This window comes from Pantherophis guttatus, chromosome 10, assembly GCF_059756535.1.
Source record: "Pantherophis guttatus breed Tessera chromosome 10, ASM5975653v1, whole genome shotgun sequence".
NCBI lineage: Eukaryota > Metazoa > Chordata > Lepidosauria > Squamata > Colubridae > Pantherophis > Pantherophis guttatus.
In genome coordinates this window covers 19,758,149-19,779,499 of record NC_142072.1, presented here as the reverse complement: position 1 = coordinate 19,779,499, position 21,351 = coordinate 19,758,149, and the positions used below count along the sequence as shown (strand labels likewise).

Here is a 21,351-nt window from a genome sequence, read left to right as displayed (position 1 = left end):
TTTAAATTAAAACTTGTTTATTAGGCTGTGTCAAGTTGCAAAATATTCTTGTAAACCAAAGAAAGTATATGAATTAACATGATTTCAACATCATATTTTAAATCTTCTGCCCCGTTCTGGGAAATCTAATCAATGGCTTTTCTCTATCAGAATTCCTTCCAGCATTGATTGACAGCGATGCCTTCCACCCATTAAAGCCCAGTTTTCCGAGAAAAACCTCAGCTGCGGAAACACCTCACCCCTCCATGCTTCCTTCAGAACGCAGTCCTATTTAAACTATTCAATATCTCCATTCAGAGCAACTACACAATGGCATTTACAGTGCTTTTGAATTTCTTTAGGCTGACACTTCAACAGAATCACAGAAGTGGTCCCTCTGTCAAATGTGACTTGTATCACATACGCACCCGAAGTGAGGATTTTACACAGTGTTTCTCAACCTTGGCCCCTCTGCTGGCTGGGGAATTCTGGGAGTTGAAGTCCACACAGCGGCCAAGGTTGAGAAACACTGCATTACATATTCCCCAAGCAATGGTGACCAGCTCCATTGTGGCATACAAATACCATACTATCAGGTGACGGCTGATTAACATCTGCAGCAGGCAAGTCCTGGAGACAAGGCCAGGTTGGGTTTTGAAAAAAAGTTTAAATACTTGCAGTTGGACGTGACTAAACTGTTAATCCTGAAACGGAACAATAGCCTAGCAGATTAGTTAGAAAAAGCCGGTCTTTCAAGATATGCTCTCTATGGAACGTTTCCCATCTTGCCATGAAAAATCACCTCCAGCCACCAAACCCTACACTACGACAGGTTGACTCTCATCACCAGCATCGCTTAGAAACGGCACTATGTTCTTGAAGAACCACTCTTTAGTAAAGCGGAGATGGTCTCCTTCTGTCTGAAGGAAGACCAGTTTTCTTGCTTGGTCCATTTCCTTCAGACCCAAACGATCCTGAAAAAAGGGAACATGCCAGTTAAACCGAGGAAAGTCAGAAACGAAACAAAGACACAACGGCAACGTTCGCATCCTAACTCAGCCAACCACATTCGGCCGTAACATTTAGGGTTGTAACCAAGACATCTGGCTTAATTGAGCAATTCATAGGATTCATTCATAGAGGCGCAGTGGTTAGAGGGCAGTACTGCAGGCTACTTCTGCTGACCGCCGGCTTCCTGCAATTTGGCAGTTCGAATCTCACCAGGCTCAAGGTTGACTCAGCCTTCCATCCTTCTGAGGTCGGTAAAATGAGGACCCAGATTGTTGGGGGGCAATATGCTGACTCTGTAAACAGCTTAGAGAGGGCTGGAAAGCACTGTGAAGTGGTATAGAAGTCTAAGTGCTATTGCTATTTTTCATGCTTTCTAGGGATTCACCCAATACAGCTGGAAGGTTTGGCAATTGGCATCATCTAGCCAACATTAAAAAGCTGAGCCGTGTTAGTCTTCATTATTACTTAAACGGAGGGATGGGGGAGTGACATAAGGATATCTCAGAACTATAAACTAAACTGGGAAGTAGACAAAAAGTTAAGGAAGGCAATAGCAAACCTCAGGTAGCCAACCCAAACCAGTTAGAAATAGCCATGTTTAGCACACGGATACAGCCACCGTCCTTAATTGACTTAGTTAGGTTTGTTGAGTGGACAAAACTGTAGAGCAGTGGCCCCCCAACCTTTTGGGCACCAGGGACCAATTCCATAGAGAGAGGATTTTCTGTGGACCGGAGGGGAGAGGGCATGGTTTCACATGCTGCCTGAGTCCCGTGGATGGGGCTTCGTTTGTTCGCGCGACCCAGTTTCTATCAGGCCGCGTGCCCGGTGCCAGTGCACGGATTGAGGATTGGAGACCCCTGCTCTAGAGGTCCTTCTGCCAATCCCTGATGGTTTCCAATCCTTGAAGCAATTTTCAAAGTAATATTTATATAAACCAGAGGTCTTCAAACTTGGCAACTTTAAGACTTGTGGACTTCAACTCCCAGAATTCTCCAGCCAGCTGGGCTGAGCCAGTCTACTGAACAAGGTTGGTTGCAAATCTACGGGCTGCCTGCACTGGCACAACATGGCTCAACTTGGTTAGTTTTAGTTTTCCTTCCTTTGGCTCAGCACATTGCGGAAACCCAGCCTCTGTGAAGTTAAATTTGTAGCTCAGTGGATTGTGCAAGCCCACGATTCATTCAGGTGCCCGGAATATATGCTGTGCAAACACTACCTGTAATTTGGTCTCAGTGCAGTGCACTGTGTGATATAGTCTTTCAAATCATGGCTTAGCTATTGGGCAAAGCAAGTCATTACAATTGGCAGCTTAAGTGCAGTGTTCCTGAAAGACTTTTTCCTTCAGGGCCCCTTCCTTATTTACGGAGGACCCCCCAAAAGAACTTGTTTTGCATGGATTACGGTATATAGATCAACGGCTACCCTATTAAAAATTAAAATTGACCTGTGCACTGCCGTTATCGCTTCTCACGAGGGCCTGATGGGATTTTAATATTGAATTGTTTTTCAACGTAGGCTGGCAAATGTTGGCTTTTGAGGATCCCTGAGAAGGTCTTGGGAAGAGGTCTTCAAACTTGGCAGCTTTAAGACTTGTGGAGTTGAAGTCCACAAGTCTTAAAGTTGCCAAGTTTGGGGACGCTGATATAGACCTTCCTCTTATGTTGCTGCCTGAACAGAGAAATTAAGCCCCTTAGCATAATACTGGCTGCAGTGTCAGACGGGATGTTTGTTTCAAGCTCAGTTGAGTTTTTAGTAATTCAAAGGAAAGACTGCAGCACTCAAGGTAATTACCTCCGTGTAGAGCGTAGTCTCTTGGAGAGGAATGGTTTCCTTAGTCTGGCCGCTCCGGTAGTAACCAAACCACTTGGAAGGAAAGAGAACAAGAAGGCATGAAAATATCTTTTATTGTGATCCCGAAGATGCTTTTTGCAAGAGGCAACTGGACTTTCTGGGGTTTTTTTGAAGACATTTCGCTTCTCATCCAAGAAGCTGCTTCTTTATTATGGTGATTGATCCCTGGGAACAGCTAAGAGCCAACCCTGTCATTCTTATTCTGGATTCTCAAAAGTGGGACAGGGAGGAAAAACGATAAATCCCCTACACCCCAAAAGGGGAGACCTGCCAGAATACCACCTCTGAGGATACTGTATTCAAAAGTGGTACAGGTGGTCCTTGACTTCTAACCATTCAAAGTTACAACGCCACTGAGAAAAGTGACATGTGACCGGTCTTTTACCCCTAATGACCATCGCAGCATCCCCATAGTCACGAATATCAAAATTTGGATACTTGGCAACTGTCATGTATTTATGATGCTTGCAACTTCCCAGGGTCCGGTGATCATCATTTGCCATATTCCCAGCCGGCTTCCAACAAGCGAAGTCAAACAAGCTGGGTTCGCTTAACAACCATGTAATTTACTTAGCAACTGGAATGATTCTCTTAACAACCATGGCGCAAAAGGTCATAAAATCAGTTGCTAATCAGTTTAACAACCCGCTTGCTTAACTGGAAAGTCTGGTCCAAATTGTGGTCATAATTTGAGGATTACCTGTAGGTGTTTTTTTTTTTTCCTGGATTAAGAACTGCCTTTGGACAGCACATAAAAGCTAAATCCCATTTTGATTTTCAGATGGTTACACCTTTAATAGCACTGCACCCTTCTGAGCTGCTCACCTCTGAAGCCGGGGGATCTACCATTGTGTCATTGAGGAACCGCACCATGACAAATTTTTTCAGAGTCATCAGGTTTTTCTTGTAAGTCTCATTGATGATCTGGACAAACAGGCAGGGAAAGATAAATTTCAGAACGGCATTAATGGCCAAAAAAAAATATCAGGTTCTACATTACAACAGCATCCCGCTGCTTGTTCTGCCCCAGCTATGGACCCCAAAGAACACAGCACACACAAAGTCCGTTCAAACCTTAGTTTACTGAATAAATCAGTCTTTTACAACAATGGCTGTTAATTAATTGCATTAACAGCCGCCAAGAATTCAAAGAATAATAACTGAAAACTTACTATGGTTGGCAGAATGCCCAGAAGCAATTTGCAGAATGCTGATAAGCAAGACAAGACAGGAAGGTATGTGAACTAAGTTGTTCCCTGCAAATTGCTTCAGTTGGTGTTCCTCCTTAAATAGGCTAAGGGAGTGGCCAATTAGCCCCAAGCCTTACTCTCGAGGAGACCTCCTCCTGAGGAGCCACTCCTGCCTTTTGGCAGCTCTGCACGCCCGTGCATGGAGAAGAAGCTCCACCTCTTCTTCCTCTTCACTTATGGGAGCTTCTGGAGGTTCTGAAGGCCCTGGCTGAATCCCCGCCTCTGGCACATCTTCTCCAGCCTCCTCACTGTCCGACTCGAGTGCCAGCTGCACAGGCTGCTGGCACAGCACCACACCAGCCTCCTCACTGCCTGAATCAGCTACTAGCTGCACAGGCCGCGTATGGGCCACAACACTGCTACTGTTACCGTTTAATACTGGGTATATGTAAATGGAGAAGGGCAGATTGACATATTTTATATTCCATTCTTCAAAGTTTCCAGAATGACTTCTAGTACAAAATGTAACACAACAGAAAGTTGTTGTCAGAACAATGCCGTATAAAGGGCATTTCTAAGGCACTGAACACACCCAAACTTGCTTAGTTTCTTTAAAGCTGCTCTGTATTTTGTCTACAAACAACGTCCTAGGATTAAAGTGTAGAATGAATTCTGGTTTTGCTAACTGAATTTTCTTTCAAATGCTTCAAAACTCATTTTTCTTCAGGCAGAGGTCCCCATAGTTTAGAGCAGTGTTTCTCAACCTGAGCAACTTTTAAGATACAGATAGTCCTCGACTTACAACAGTTCCACTTAGTAACCATTTGAAGTTACAACGGCACTGAAAAAAGTGACTTATGACCGTTTTTCACACTTATGACCATTGCAGCATCCCTGGGGGCCACGTTTTGCAACCTTCTGACAAGCAAAGCCAAATTCACTTAAAAACGGTTTTACAAATTAGTAAACTGCAGTGATTCACTTAAAAGATTTGGCAAGGAAAGTCATAAAATAGGACAAAACTTACTTTCTCACAAAACAAATTTCTCACTTAGCAACATAAATGTTGGGCTCAATTGTGATCATAAGTTGAGGACTGCCTGTTATGTGGAAATTCTGGGCGTTGAAGTCCACATATCTTAACGTTGCTAAGGTTCAGAAATACTGGTTTAGAGTACCTGAGTTTGTTCCTCTGCTAAGCTGGGGTTTGTTGATTCATTCCGTCATTCATTCATTCATTCATTTATTTTCATTATTAAACTTACATGGCACCAGGGGTGGGTTCTAAATTTTTTTACTACCGGTTGTTACTAATGTGGCTTATTTTGTGGGCGTGGCTTGGTGGTCATGTGACAATTCTTTAGGATTTAGCAGAGGTACTGGTCTACCAGGCTTTTAACTGCTTGCAGAGCTCTACCGGTCAACCCATTTATTTTTGCAGGCACTGATCTACTCATTTGTTTTCTTTTAATACTGATCAGCTGTAGGGCGGCTCTTTGAAGCCCCGCGACAAGAGTTTAAAGAATTTTTTTCCCTCTAGCCATCAGCTGGGACTCAGGAGGCAGCAATAGATTGGGGGTGGGGCCAAATAAAAGGTAAGAATAATGCGGGGGGGCGCGGGGGGGCAGGGACGGCAGAACCGGTTCGGTGACGTCATTACGTCACTGCTACCAGCTCGGGAGAACTGGGCCGAACCGGGAGGAACCCACCACTGTATGGCACCCATCTCGCCAAAGCTGAGTCAAGGCAGCAAATTACAAATTGCAAACCCTGCAGCTCGTTTTCTAGCGAAAAAGCATCATGTCACATGTGAATCAAGAGTAGCCTAGTCGTGTTTTGCGTTGGTTAGAGAGCTTGGTTTGGCCTACCCGCTCCTGGTTGATGTCGGCCAAGAAGAGACTGCTTCTGCGGTATTGCTTCTCGTTCACTGGATCATGCCAGTATTGTGCCTGGACTAGGCTGTGGCAGAGAGAGAGAAAGAAGGGCAAATGCCAAATTATAAAAGAGCTTTTGATTTTTTCCCATTCCACCCAGGCATTTCTCCCACAATATATACTGGGGTACCCCCCCCAATATACCCTGTATCAGTGATGGCTAAACTTTTTCTTGTCGTGTGTCAAAAGCACGCAAGCATGCCGGCACCCATAATGGAATGCGTGCGCCCCCTGCAGATGCAGGCATGACCCTCCCATGCTCTCGCCCCCCCGCACGTGCGTGTGCAACCCCCCTCCCCCCGTTTTTGGCCTAGCAGGCCTCCCTACAACCTCCTGGGCCCAAAACCGGGCCGTGGGGGGGGCATGCCACACACCCCCGCACTCCGCTCCAACCCCCCGCGCATGCAAGCGATCCCGGTGTGCATGCACACGTGTTTCCTGCATGCACCTTGCTCCCCGCGCATCCAGAAAAATCAGCTGGCTGGCGGAGGCATGCGCACATGCGTGGTGGAGCTGAGCTGAGCGACGGCTTGCGTGCCCGCATAGGTTCACCATCACAGCTCCTAGGTCAACGAGCCTTGGTGGAGCAGCGGACTAAAGCGCTGTTAAAGTAGCACTTAGTTGCCAGCTGCCTGCAATTACTGCAAGTTCGAATCTCACCAGGCTCAAGGTTGACTCAGCCTTCCATCCTTCCGAGGTAGGTAAAATGAGGACCCGGATTGTGGGGGCAATAAGCTGACTTTGTATAAAAAAGAACACCGCTTGGGGGGGGGCGAAAGCCCTACTAAGCAGGTATATACAAAAGTATGAAGGCTATTGCTTAATGCATTGCCAAACTCACCGCTGCTGAATCGGGTATGTGTAAGCAATATCCAGCACTTTTCTCAACCAGTCACAGATATGTGAGCTCTCCCCAGGGCAATGTGGGAAACCGAACACACCTGCAGTAGGAAGAGAGGCATTTAGAATCTGCACATGGTCCTAGCTTGTCAAGCAAGCCCAGAAAAATTCGGGGGGGGGGGGCACTCACCTGACACTAACGCAGTGTTTCTCAACCTTGGAAGCTTGAAGATGGGTGGACGCTGCTGGCTTCAAGCTACCAAGGTTGAGAAACACTGCATTAATGCATACAGGTAATCCTTGACATACAACCATTTGTTTACCCAAAGGGTTCTGAAACATGAATATAGAAACTGAAGAAGCTTCTTGAATGAGAAGCAAAATGTTTTCAAAGGAAAAAAAAAAAACACAAGTCAGTCCAGTTGCTTTTGGGACAAACCATCACTTGGATGATTGAAAATCTCCATAGACAACCATTCGTTTCAAAGTTACAATGGCACTGAAAAAAGTGACTTATGATCATTTTTCACCGTTTACGATTATTGCAGCATTCCCTTGGTCATGGGATCAAAGGTCGGACGCTTGGCAACTGGCTCGTACTTATGACGGTTGCAGTGTCTCGGGATCATGTGATCCCCTTTTGCAACCTTGACAACCAGGGAAGCCAGATTTATTTAACAACCGTGTCACTAAATGAACAACTGCAGTGATCACTTAATAATTGTGGCAAGAAAGGTTGCAAAACGGGGCAAAACTGACTTAACAACCATCTTGCTTAGTAAAGGAAATTTGGGGCTCAATTGTGGTCGGGAATCAAGGACTACCTGTATTTTTTGGCACGTCACTGGCTGAAAAGTTGAACGGTGGAGGTGAGGAAACAGTTACCTACCTAGCAAGTCACCCACTTTACACAGAAATCTTTGTTACGGGTAATTGTAGGATATCTAAAGTCTTGAAATAGGGTGCCCATGATTCAATACTGTGTGGACACTTCTCTGGGATCAGGGAAGTACATCTTTTAACATCACGCCGGCAGCAGAACAAAGCTAGGCAAAGTTAACATGGTGTTGTGGCCCACCAGCAGCCAGCAGAGCTGGCAGCAGATTCGGACAGTGAAGCAGTTGGGCAGGAACATGGTCCAGTCCTGAAGTCTGGGGAAGGCTCGGACAAGGGCTCTGCGTCGGAGGCAGAGAGGGAGCCAGGGCCATCTGGTAGTTATGTGCTGCCTCCGGAGCCTCCAGAGTCAGACAGCAGAGAGGCAGAAGAACAGTGTGAGCCTGTTCCCAGTGTGCGCATGCGCAGAACTGCCAGAAGACAAGAACAATTAGGGAAAAAAAGGGTGACTCAGGAGTAAGGCTTGGAGTTGATTGGCCCCTCCCATAAGACATAAAAGAGGAGCAAAGGGACATGAACCTTTGCAGGAAGCAATTTGTTCATATAGTCAATTCAAGCTCTGAGAAGTCCATTTGACTCCGTGCTCCGTTTGGCCTTGCAAAACTAATTGATAATTAGGTCTCTGGCAGCGTTTCAAGGAAGATAAAGGTGGGTGCTTATCAACCTTACCCTGAAAGACTGTCAATTCCAGCAACATCTGTCTGGAATCTTCACAGGCTGTGAATCATTACAGGCTGCAAATGACCATAATTCACAGCCCTCTGAAATCAGATTTTGTGAAAGCCAAGAAACTGAAGGTAATGTTGAGAAATTAAAAGCCAGTAAATTGAGTTTTAAATCAGAAACAACAAGTTTAGACAAAGATCTCAGGACCCATCCTAATAAACCTGTAGTTCAGGTTTAACATCCACTGGAGCAGAGTTTCTCCAACTGAATCCCTTGGGAGTTTGACAGGGATTCATGAGAGACTAAGAGGGAGGAGGGAGGAGATAACACAAACACAGCCAGTTTTCTATCACCAGAGCTGTGCCTCTTGATCACAAATCTCGCTTCACTCGCTAGAGCCTCGTTAGGGCTGAAAAAAGCTTCGAAAAAGCTACATTCGGAATATAAGATGCACCCAAATTTTCAGCCTCTTTTAGGGGGGAGAAAAGTGTGCTTTATACTCCGGAAAATACAGTATTTTCAGTATCTCAGTGTTTTTGCAGAGTTTTCCCAACTTGGATCTTGGATTCTTCATAACCAGCAGACACGTAGACCTTGAAACGGTCAAATTCCACCTTGTTATGAGGACAGGTTTTATGACGTCCTCCAACTATGCTCATCTTTGAAAAACAGAGTTACCTTGTTGTTGACCTCCTATGGAAATCAGGTTGAACATAGGTGGAGATGGACATCTTTGCACCACGGCTCTCCTAAGGAGGGGAAAAAAACAGGTTACTACCAGAAAGACATCTTCCACCATGGAACAAAACCCAAAGAACAAAATCCAAAATTCACCTTATTATAATTTTAAGCTTTCTGGTACAGCATTAATCATTGGTGTTGTGTGGTTGGGACAGGGATGGGAACTGAAGTTCCAGAATATCTAGATTGCCCCAGGTTGGGTGGTATAAACTATTCGGGGGGGGGGGGGGTGAAATGTAAAATTTCTTACTACCGGTTCTGTGGGCGTGGCTTGGTGGGGGGGGTTAATGTGGCTGGGTGGGCGTGGCCAACTTTTCTCCTTTTTTAAATTTTTCAAAGCATTTTTTCTACAACCTCTTCAGCCGAAGAGGTTGCAAAAAAATCCTTTTAAAAGCCTCTGCCGATCAGGCAACTCAGCTGGGATCGTCAGAGGCTTTTCAAAGCATTTTTTTACCATCTCTTTGGCCGAAGAGGTTGCAGAAAAAAATGCTTTGAAAAGCCTCTGACGATCCCAGCTGAGCCACGATCATCAGAGGCTTTTTTTTTTACTTTTAAAAGCATTTTTTTGGTGGAAGAGGCTGTAGAAAAAAATGCTTTTAAAAGTTAAAAAAAAGCCTCTGATGATTGTGTGGCTCAGCTGGGCATGGGGGGGGGGCAGGGATTTTTGCTACTGGTTCTCCGAACCACCCGCCGCCATCGCTACCGGATCGGGCAATCAGGTCCAAACCCCTGAAACTCTTGCTGGGTTCAGTGGATCCTGTTTGTAAAATAAGGCATGACTGGCAGCATGAGCAGAAACCTGAAAGCTATCAATCATGCTTTAGAAACTACCATGGCTGGCGTTAGATAGGATACTAACCCAAAACAAATGAAAGTGGCATCATGGTTTTGTTTAATGAGCGGACTGGTCAACAGATAGGCAATTTCTGTTGACTATTTGACTATTTGGGAAGAGTTTCCAAGAAGATTTGGAAATTGACTACTTCCCAAACAGATCTACTCTGAGCTCTGATGGCTCTCCAAGAGAACAGCTCATCACCTGCTACTCTTTAACTGGAGAAATCAAGGACCGAATCTGAGATTCTCAGATATGCCACCAGGAATTCTACCACTAACACGAGGGCATTCCATTCACTGACTTCATGCCAGGGTCTTCCATCATCCCCTATTTGAAATACTTACAAGAACTGGCCTCCCTGCGAAAAGCCCATGGCATTGTAGCCCCCTTGAAGGTTAGGATCTTTAGAAAGCTGGTCACACACTTTCTTGACTTGATCGTTGACATTCATGAAGAAGCTGTTCTCCATGTCCTAAGGAAAAGTGAGAGGTTGATGAAGAGTGGCTAACCAGCTGTGCAGGCTTCAATAGGTTGGCCTTACGGATAAGGTAGGAAACCTGTTCAGAAAAGCACGATCTGATTTCCAAAGTCCTAGAGAACAGGTCTATCAAGAGCTACCAGCCTTGATGACAAGGTGTAGCCTCCAAATGCACCTCTAACACCTGGTGCATGGGAGCAACAATAGGAGAAGAGGACTGCCTTTGTCTCATATGGCTCAGCTTCCTAAATACATCTGGTGCGCTACTTTATGTAGAAGAGGAGCAGGCAGAGCCGGGGGAAGGGCAGAGTTAAACATGTCATCAGTTTAGAATCCCTGTGTTACCACAAGCACTGCAAGGCCAACCCTTCCTGAATTTTGTTGATCCTTATCTGGTGCCAATTTACTGTAAGTGTTGAACTTTAGTTGATCAGATTGTGTATAAGCTTCAATAAACCTTCTATACAAGGGATCTCCAACTGTGGCCACTTTAAGCCTGGCGGACTTCAACTCCCAGAACTCCCCAGCCAGCAAAGCTAGGGAACAAAGAATTCTGGGAGTTGAAGTCCACCAGACTTAAAGTGGCCAAGGTTGGAGACCCTTGTTCTATACTACAACCTAACCGGTAGTTTGTTTATGGATACTTCTCCCTCTTGGTATGATGCAGATAGATGGTGCACCCAATCAACTAGAGGTGCACAAACTGTTTTGAATTCAAAAGACCCTGCCTCAAGTACAAATCAGGCTGTTCCAGCACCCTGCAGTCACTCTGCATCCAACATTTTGACTCTTCCTTTTAGAAGAGGGTCTGAAAACATCTAATCCACATGTCTGTATGCTGAAAGCATGCTTCATATGAATCCACTCACGTCAATTAAAGTACTGCCTATCTTCAGAGACAGCACATAAATTCCTGGGATTTTCTCTTCCACCATTTTTTTAATATACCCCATGCTTATGGGGTTGCAACAGCTATCTCCTATAAGAAAAGAGAGAAGTTTCGAAAATCAGAGTGGCTGTCTGTTTAGGTTTCTTAATTATTTACAGCTATAAATATATTAACGGCATTTAGTCAAATAATAAGCAAATGTTTTTAAAATGTGTTTTCTATTTGTTGTTGTTAGTTGCGAAGTCGTGTCCGACCCATCGCGACCCCATGGACAACGTTCCTCCAGGCCTTCCTGTCCTCTACCATCCTCTGGAGTCCATTTAAGCTCACGCTGACTGCTTCAGTGACTCCATCCAGCCACCTCGTTCTCTGTCATCCCCTTCTTCTTTTGCCCTCCATCGTTCCCAGCATTAGGCTCTTCTCCAGTGAGTCCTTCCTTCTCTTTAGGTGGCCAAAGTATTTGAGTTTCATCTTCAGGATCTGAAGATTCAATCAGGTGGCTCAAAATGTCTTGGATTGTGGCAATCCCTGAGATATTGGAACACTGCTATCACCCCTAGTCCTTCTCTTCATCAAACTAGACATACCCAGTTCCTGCAACCGTTCTTCATATGTTTTAGCCTCCAGTCCCCTAATCCTCTTTGTTGCTCTTCTCTGCACTCTTTCTAGAGTCTCAACATCTTTTAAATCAATTTTCTCTTTATTCGAGCACAGCAATCTGATCCTGACTCTTTTAGCAGTCAGTACTGACCTTTGCCCCCCAATCCCTCCCTTTCCGATCCCCAATTCTCTGCTTCTCATTGGCTATCTTCCAAGTCACTTTCCTGATTCCTTCTTCGTCAGATCACAGGAATGTCTCCCCCTCCCCATCTCCGAGGAGACAGATCTTCAAAGGGATTTAGCAGGCAAAAGTTCAGGCTTCTCGTCCCTTTATTTATATGTCAGTGCTGGGACGCTGACACACAATTTATGACATGTTTTCACCAGTGGTGGGATTCAAAAATTTTTACTACCGGTTCTGTGGGCATGGCTGGGTGGGCATGGCGTGGCGTGGCATGGCATGGCAGGGGAAGGATACTGTAAAATCTCCATTCTCTCCTCACTCCAGGGGAAGGATACTGTAAAATCTCCATTCTCTCCCCACTCCTGGGGGAAGGATACTGTAAAATCTCCATTTTCTCCCCACTCCAGGGGAAGGATACTGTAAAATCTCCATTCCCTCCCCACTCCTGTGGGAAGGATACTGTAAAATCTCCATTCCTTCCCCACTCCAGGGGAAGGATACTGTAAAATCTCCATTCCTTCCCCACCCGACTAACCTGCTTTCCAGCTCCTTGTGCAGGGCAATAAAAGAAGACCCAACCAATCAGCTGGGACTCAGGAGGCAGAGAATAGATGGGGGCGGGGCCAGTCAGAGATGGTATTTGCTGGTTCTCCGAACTACTCAAAATTTCTGCTACCGGTTCGCCAGAACCGGTCATAACCTGCTGAAACTTACCTCTGGTTTTGCCAGAAACCAGTATTTCAGCAAGAAACATCCATTGCGTAAATGGGTTTCCTTAACAACTGCTGTGTTTTCTTAACATTCAAGGTAATTTGCGTAACCACAACCACAAAAAAAGATCGTAAAATTAAATCTGCATGACTATTATTCCAGGCTCCATTACAGTTATAAGTCAAATCAACTTGTATGCTAAAGGAAAGGCTAATCTTCCATTTTATGATTCACAAACACTCCCACATGCATATTTTAACCACCTCAAAAGATAAAGGAACCAACTCTTCCGCTGAGAAAAACAAGAAACTACGGTATTTTAGAAACAGGAACTTAGTCATCGCTGCTTTCATTTTTATACCAACCAGACAATTTCTACAGCAAGAAACCTCAACTTCTTTCGTGTTTCAGCCCTCAAATTCCACTGTGTGATTCTTGTAACTAAAATATTTTCACAACAAAGCTAGTGTTTGATTCCAACCTTGGTGGATTTGAATCTATTAAGTGCATACCACCAATATTATATTTTAAAATTGCCACGTGAAACTGACTATTCATATCAATTCAGAAACTCCTGTGAACTCAAAAGCATTTATCTTAATTCCAAATAAATATGTATAGGATGTTACCACAATTAATTTTCTACCAATGAGCAAAATAACTGATCACAAATAAATTCTTGCCAGGGGCACCACCATTCTTCCACTGCTAAGCATATGAAAGAAAGAAAAAAAGGAAACAGACCATTAAACAATATGTGTCATCACTATATGTGTGTCCCTTACAGAATCACAATATATAAAATGACTACAAGAATAAAATTTAATTTTACCAACTTTGCAAAACCCTTTTCCCCTCCAATTTTATTGTCCCAAACAAAACCTCAGGAGGGAAGTTGGGCGAGTGCAACCGACTAACCTTAAATCATTCTTGAATGCCACTGCCAAGGAAACTCATGAGTCTGTCTGTCTGTCCAGTACACTATGCCCAAAGTTGTGGACAGGGTGTCCAATCTTGACAACTTAAAAAGGGGTGGACTTCAACTCCCAGAATTCCGCAGCCAACCATGTAGGGTCTGTTTGCCCTATAATCTACAGGTAATCCTCGAGTTACACCCACAATTGAGGCCAACATTTCTGTTGCTAAAGTTGTTAAAAGTTGTTTTAACCGAGACCCATGACCGGTTACTGTAAAGCCCGCAGACCAAGATTTCATGCATAAAATTATACCTAACCAAATGTGGTTTGGTTTATAAGGTCACTTGGTTCTTGATGAACGTATCTTTTATTTTTATGTACACTGAGAGCTTATGCAGTGAAGACAAATTCCTTGTGTGTCCAATCACACTTGGCCAATAAAAATTCAATTTCAATTTCAATTTCTAATTCTAATTCTATCCTATTCAAATTCTATCCTATTCTATTCTTATTCTATCCTATTCCTATTCCTTCTATTTCTATTTCTATTATTTCTAATTCTAATTCTATCCTATCCCTAGTCCTTCTATTTCTATTATTTCTATTTCTATTATTTCTAATTCTAATTCTATTCTTATTCTATCCTATTCCTATTCCTTCTATTTCTATTATTTCTAATTCTAATTCTAATTAATTCTAATTCTATCCTATCCCTATCCGTATTCCTATCCCTTCTATTTCTATTATTTTTATTTCTATTATTTCTAATTCTAATTCTATTTCTATCCTATCCTATCCTATTCCTTCTTTCTTCTTTCTTCTATTTCTATTAATTCTAATTCTAATTCTATCCTATCCCTATCCGTATTCCTATCCCTTCTATTTCTATTATTTCTAATTCTAATTCTATTTCTATTCTATCCTATACCTTCTTTCTTCTATTTCTATTAATTCTAATTTTAATTCTAATTCTAATCCTATCCTATCCCTCCTCCTCCTCCTCCTCCTCCTCCTCCTTATTCTATTCTATTCTATTCTAACCCCGACGTAGAGAAGCGTGGAGCCCAAGCCCCATCATCCCCAGCCTCGATTGCGAAGCAGAAGCGAAACCAAGCAGCTCTGGCTTCAAAGCGGCTGCAGATGGAAGAGCGAGCCCGCCCCACCCCCAGCCCCGAGGCCCTTTGAATTCCCCCCCAAGGGCAAAACCTGGCTCACCCATGCCGTGCCAGATGACCAGCGGCACCGGACCGGCAGCGGTCCCCGAGCTCCGACGGTCAAGCCCGCCCAGCAGCAGCAGGAGCCCCGCAAGCAGCAGCCTCCCGACCGGCGCCATCCTCGAAGGATCACGTGACCCACCGCCCGCTCGGGTGTCACGTGACAGCAGCGCCGGCTTGGCCTCGCCCGAGGTGGTGGGAGGGGGAGGAGAAACAGAGCCTCATTTTTTTTTTAAAGCCCGAGGAACTCTGGGAGTTGTAGTTTCGAGGCTTTGCCCTGGGAAAGCTTTGCCTTTTTTTCCACCGTCCTTTTCAAGAATTCGTTGCATCGATTTCATTTATGAAGGGATGCCGCGGTTATGCTGGCAGGTTGGCTGTGCCGTTCAGCCAACGATGATGGGCAGCTGCATTCAGATATCCTAAACCGTGATTTAACAAGGGTTAAAATTAAGCCAGAATGATTGGTTCCATTCAGTGGGGAAATCCAATTTTTTTTTACTACCGGTTCTGTGGACGTGGCTTGGTGCGTGGCTTGGTGGGCGTGGCAGGGTAAGGATATTTCAAAATCTCCATTCCCTCCCCACTCCTGGGAGAAGGATACTACAAAATCCCCATTCCCGTCCCACTCCTGGGGGAAGGATATTGCAAAATCCCCATTCCCGTCCCACTCCTGGGGAAAGGATACTGCAAAATCCCCATTTCCTCCCCACTCCTGGGAGAAGGATACTACAAAATCTCCATTCCCTCCCCACTCTGCAAAATCTCCATTCCCGCCCCACTCCTGGGGGAAGGATACTGCAAAATCTCCATTTCCACCCCACTCTGGGGCCAGCAAGTGGTGGCATTTGCCGGTTCTCTGAACTGCTCAAAATTTCCGCTATCGGTTCTCCAGAACCTGTCACGACCTGCTGGATTTCAGCCCTGGATGGATGGATGGATCTCTACTTCTCTGTGTTAGTCTACAAAGAAAAGAATCAGAAGTATTCAATTGCAATATTCCAATGGAAGCATTCCAGGGAAGTTATTCTCATCTTTGGAAGCACAGAATTGCAGCTCTTTACGTTAATTGCTTGCATTTATTTAGATGTGCACTTGAATCTCTGAATGGAGAACTGCTTTTTGCATGTGTTTGTTTCAAACTGAATTGGGCTACCAGATCTCTGCTGCAAAACTTTAGACGTGAAATGACAACCAAGAACAACCAATTTTAAAGGCAACCCTTTGCTGCTCTCTAGTGGCCATCTGAGTTCTTGTAGTCGGGATCCATTCCTTCTCAACCTCACACCTGCTTTAAGGTGTTTGAACTTCAACTCCCAGAATTCCCAAGGCAGCATGTCCTTGACTGGGAAACTCTGGGAGTTGAAGTCCACATATCTTAAAGTTGGTTAGCTATTTTAATCCCTAGTAGCTTTGCTTCCGTTTGTTGTTCAAGATGCCTCCATAAGGGAGAAAAGTATTCCTGGCCATAAAGATGATCCTTAAGATGGTTGGCTGGTTATGTAGCATGCTAGCTTCCTCTTCTTTTACTTTTAATAAAAAGAACCAAGTAAATAAAATGGAGAAGGGTGTTTAATGCTCCTCAGGACCTTATTATAGACCTATTAGTCTTCTATCCTCCCAATCCATGTGGTAAATTTTAGGGCATACATTGCAAGTTATGGATGTGATAAAAAATGCTGCTACGGTGAATGAACCCATTTTTATTTTCATGTTTTTAATTTACACCAATTCCAGGGAGGACCAATGCCATTAGTTTTCTTTCAAGTCTCTTCCTGGTGCTCAGTCCCAAGTGAGGATGATGAGGGAACGAATGAGGCCAACCGCTGATCCCTCACCAGAAGCTTCACTTCTTGTTTGCTTCTACAGCTGACGTGGTGATTTTAGTTGGTCCCCCAGCCTTCTTCTCAACAGATTTGATTTACACCCACAGCCGCCATCTGTCTCATGTCACAAATGGCTGTTGGAAGAAATATCCATCTGGTTTAGTTCCAAGCGGGGAGAAAGAGACTGGGAACATGGAGGCTGATTGGAAAGATGGTTTATTGATGAACTGGACCACATGGGTTTGAGAGAGGGTGAGTTTTATACCTTCTCTTGGGCTTTGAACTTGAGCTTCCTGTTCCTGTGCAAGGACATGTAGTCTGTTGGCTGCTGTCAGACTCCCATGGGACCATGCTGGGGTCATAGCTGAGGTAGTCTGAGCTCCCAGGTTTGGTTGGAGCTTGCTGGGTGATGATGTAATGAAGAGGCTTGTGTTCTGAAAGGGTCTTGGGCTATTGTGTCTCAATGGCTTTGCCCTGGTTTGGATCTTGAGTGAGAGCTAATCCCATCACCCTGAGGCTGAAGGTCTTTTGTCTTGTAGATAGGCTGGCCCAGTCCTGCTGGGGCTATTAAGAAAGGTGGGGGCTGCTTTCCAAGAACATGTTTCTCTTTTAGGGAAATATAATATTCTGCCTTTTGTAATATTTCCCAATTTTTTTTTAAATTTTATTTATATGCCGCCCTTCTCCGGAGACTCAGGGCGGCTTACAATGCGTTAAGCAATAGCCTTCATACTTTTGTATATATTTATAAAAAGTCAGCTTATTGCCCCCACAACCTGGGTCCTCATTTTACCTACCTTTGAAAGGATGGAAGGCTGAGTCAACCTTGAGCCTGGTGAGATTTGAACTTGCAGTAATTGCAGGCAGCTGATGTTAATAACAATGCTTTAGGGCTCTTACTTAAAATTTTACATTTTATCTACCGGGTTTCCCCAAAAATAAGACCCTGTCCTATATTTTTTTGAACCCTGCCATGTACTCAAAAACCTGATTGGGCTTATTATCAGGGGATGTCTTTTTTGGGGGGAAACAGTAGTATATTGTATTGTCACATACTCAAACACACACACACACACACACACACACACATATATATATGAAGACTGGTCAGAAATCACTGTGTGTGTGTGTGTGTGTGTGTTGATTCATTTAATAACTGTATTGCTTAGTGATAGTAGTCCCAGTCCCAATTGTGTCATAAGTTGACAACTACCTGTATGTACCCTGTTTTCCCCAAAATAAGACCCTGTCTTATATTTTTTTGAACCCCAAAATAAGCGCTTGGCCTTATTTTTGGGGGGAGGTCTTATTATTTGGGGGCGTGTGGAGCAAGATGGGGCTCCTCTTACCATGTTACCTGATTTCCATCTCTTTCTCCTTAACCCGAGGAACTGGCGGGGACTGGCTGCACATGCGCTTAAATATTTTCGGGGTGGGCTTATTTTAACACATGCGCTCAAAAGCCCGATTGGGCTTATTATCCGGGGAGGTCTTATTTTCAGGAAAACAGGGTACTGAATGCCAGCATTGGGCAAATGAAGGCCATATGGAAACCTCCGTCATTTTCTATTCCTGCTTAGCCTAACAGACAACACATTTTCCTTCTTCCTAGTTGTGTACATGCCCCTAATCTTATAAACATCCTGCCGAGGCAGACAGGGGTTTGTGGGAAGGAGGGATGATAGAGTCCAGAGCTTCCAGCAAGGTGGTCCCAGAAGCAGTGCCCTCTTTCCTGGTAATGCTCCAGCTCTTGAATCAAGCCATCTGCAAAAAGAAACAGAAAACTGGCTGCAGAGATGTGAATACCCACACAATATCCTGGAGAAATCTGACACTACATTGTTATGCAATTTTGCTGCCAAATGTAAGCGAGACACTTCCAAGATTTCAGGAGGTGAACTAAGTATCTTGCTTGCTTTTAATACATTAGTTAACCTCCAATTTGGTTATAGATGTTATTAGAACACAGTGTTTTTCAAACTTGTCAACTTTGAAATGGGTAAACTTCAACTCCCAGAATTCCCTAGCCAGCCATGCTAGGCTTTAACGCAAACACGGCTTTAACGCAGGAAACACACATCTTAAAGTTGACAGACACACGAGTCTGAAGTCCACACCTCTTAAAGTTGACAAGTTTGAAAAACACTCCTTTAACACAAGGAAACAATATTTTAAACACGAGAAACACTACTTCAAGCCAGGGAGTAAGAGGAACAAGGAATCCATAAACTACTCACATTGCTGCTGGGCTCCAACATGTTCTCCCCATGCCAGCCAGAGATGGGCATGAAGGCAACAGTGGCCAAATTGTAGCCAATCTTCTTGATGTAGGCGTTCACTTCCTTGATGATTTCCTGATAGCGGGCATTGCTGTAAGGCAGAGGTCTTCAAACATGGCAGCTTTAAGACTTATGGACTTCGACTCCCAGAATTTTCCAGCCAGCTATGGAGAATTCTGGGAGTCGAAGTCCACAAGTCTTAAAGCTGCCAAGTTTGAGGATCCCTGCTGTAAGGAGATTCTGTGGAATCCATCTTGTTTCCTCCAATGATTAGTTGCTTCACCCCTAAGGTGTAAGCCAAGAGGGTATGTTCTCGCGTTTGCCCATTCTTGGAGATGCCCACTTCAAGTTTACCTACACCAATAGCCACAATCAGAATAGCACAATCAGCCTAAAGGGAAACCACCAAAACTAGATGATTTGCATTGGCCACCATGGTCCATTTTTCTTGGCAATAGGAAAGAATGTTTATATTGTCTTCTTATGTTCTTGGCAGACAGTCCAGGGATGAAATCCAGCAGGTTCTGACAGGTTCTGGAGAACCGGTAGCAGAAATTTTGAGCAGTTCAGAGAACCAGCAAATACCACCTCTGGCTGGCCCCAGAGTGGGGAGGGAATGGGGATTTTGCAATATCCTTCCCCCAGGAGTGGGGTGGAAATGGGGATTTTGCAGTATCCTTCCCTTGCCACGCCCACCAAGCCACACCACGCCCACAGAACCGGTAGTAAAAAAATTTGAATTTCACCACCGAGAGAGTCCTGCTGTTGTCTGTGGTCTCCTATCCAAATTTTACCCAGATTCAATCTTATGGTCAATTTCGAACTGAACCTGGCAGCAGCCATCTTTCTGCTTCTCAGTTGCCACACAGAGGGGGAAAGGGGGAAGGAGGTTGGAATGCATTACTAGTCACGACAAAGAGCTTTCTCATGAGAACCAAAGTCATCTCTACTGGCAAATGATAAGGTCAGGGAAGGAGCGCCTGAAGAGCCTGCCAATTAACCCAATTGGCCAATGGGACCTGTGAAACTTGGGGATGGGGTTATTTCCTAATTTAATTGTACTGCAACTGTGGGAAAGATTTAGATTTGGTTTTCCTTTGAAGCTGTGCCGATATGATGTACTCAATAAAGAAGACCGTTGAGAAGGAGCCAAGTCTGAGAGTTCTGATTTGCTTGGGTTCGTTAGTCGTAGCCTTGACACTTGTTTCGTTTCCAAGGCCAGCTAAAGTCTGCTACCTCCTCAGACAATGTAAATTTAATTACGTTTATTTTCAGTTCCATGTATGCAATTCGGTTCTGCTTCCAGTCCATTTAGGTGGTCCTAGCCATCTTTTTCTGAATTTTATTTCAATCTTTATATTTTCTCCTGGCTTCCAACTCTGGGTGAACCCTTCCAGACAGACAACAGGGAGAATCTTATATGCACAAAGAGCGAGAGGCACACTAATTTGCACCTTGGAAGAATAGATGATGAAGGTGATGGAGTTCATGGAGATGGCAAAACTGACTGGTTTAGCTAAAGAAAAATATTTATCTAGTTTTTGTCTCTACTTACAAAGCCCTTCTGGATTTTTTTTACTCAAAAACTGGGGGGGGGGACTGAAACTTTAGGTTTTGATGATTAGAATGATTTTGTAATTTTAGAAACAGCTCAAAATGTTGTAAAATATAAAGCAAAAGATTGATATTGTATTCATTTTGTAACTTAGTGGGTTGAACCAAAACTTTCCCTATTATCTAAACAACCTCGCAGCTGCCCAGGGTAAGAATGAGATTCTAGAGAAGGAAGAATGTTAAAGCAATAGAAGACCAGAAACTTCTGGATTCCTCTGGGATATTCTGTCCCCTGAAACCATAAAGGCTAAAGCCATCCCCTGTGACAGAGTTCATGTGGACTTGTGAACCATGGTTTATGGCAGAGGTCTTCAAACTTGGCAGCTTTAAGACTTTGGACTTCATAGCATAGCTGGCTGGAGACTTCTGGGAGTTGAAGTCCACAAATCTTAAAGCTGCCAAGTTTGAAGACCTCTGATTTATGGTATTTGGGGGGCAGAATTAATTATCTGCTTCATTCAGGAAAGGCTGGTTGGTCCCAGAGCACAACACAAAGTGATGTGTGGCTCTCATCAAAGACACAATTTTACTCCACATAGTAAACCAAGCCAAACTTGAAGGAGTGCAGGATGGCTTAGTCGAGTGCAACATGTGAAGTCAGCCCCTTGGTCAAAATGGAGGCAGTTTCCTGCCTGTTGAAGTGGAATGTTTGCTCCCTAAAATTCTCAGGGGATTGGAGCGTGTCTGTTGAAAAC

The 21,351-nt window shown here is 44.2% G+C and overlaps 1 protein-coding gene across 1 annotated transcript; it reads right to left on the bottom strand.

Annotated features, from left to right (window-relative positions):
- PPT1 (palmitoyl-protein thioesterase 1) lies at positions 1 to 15,100 on the bottom strand. Its single transcript, XM_034413435.3, has 9 exons — positions 14,942 to 15,100; positions 11,295 to 11,404; positions 10,292 to 10,419; positions 9,047 to 9,117; positions 6,810 to 6,909; positions 5,903 to 5,993; positions 3,670 to 3,768; positions 2,785 to 2,856; positions 1 to 953 (listed from the first exon to the last, which is right to left on the bottom strand). Exons 1-9 carry the CDS (start codon positions 15,057 to 15,059, stop codon positions 798 to 800), a joined length of 945 nt encoding a protein of 314 aa, XP_034269326.1. The 5' UTR covers positions 15,060 to 15,100; the 3' UTR covers positions 1 to 797.
- Between the last annotated feature and the right edge of the window lie 6,251 nt (positions 15,101 to 21,351).

Excerpts from the sequence above, each read along its gene's own strand:
- PPT1 (XM_034413435.3), bottom strand. The coding sequence starts at position 15,059 with ATGGCGCCGGTCGGGAGGCTGCTGCTTGCGGGGCTCCTGCTGCTGCTG. Across the intron at positions 10,420-11,294 it reads TAGGCAGTACTTTAATTGAC|GACATGGAGAACAGCTTCTT; the intron begins GTGAGTGGATTC and ends ACTTTTCCTTAG. Across the intron at positions 3,769-5,902 it reads CCGACATCAACCAGGAGCGG|ATCATCAATGAGACTTACAA; the intron begins GTAGGCCAAACC and ends CTGTTTGTCCAG.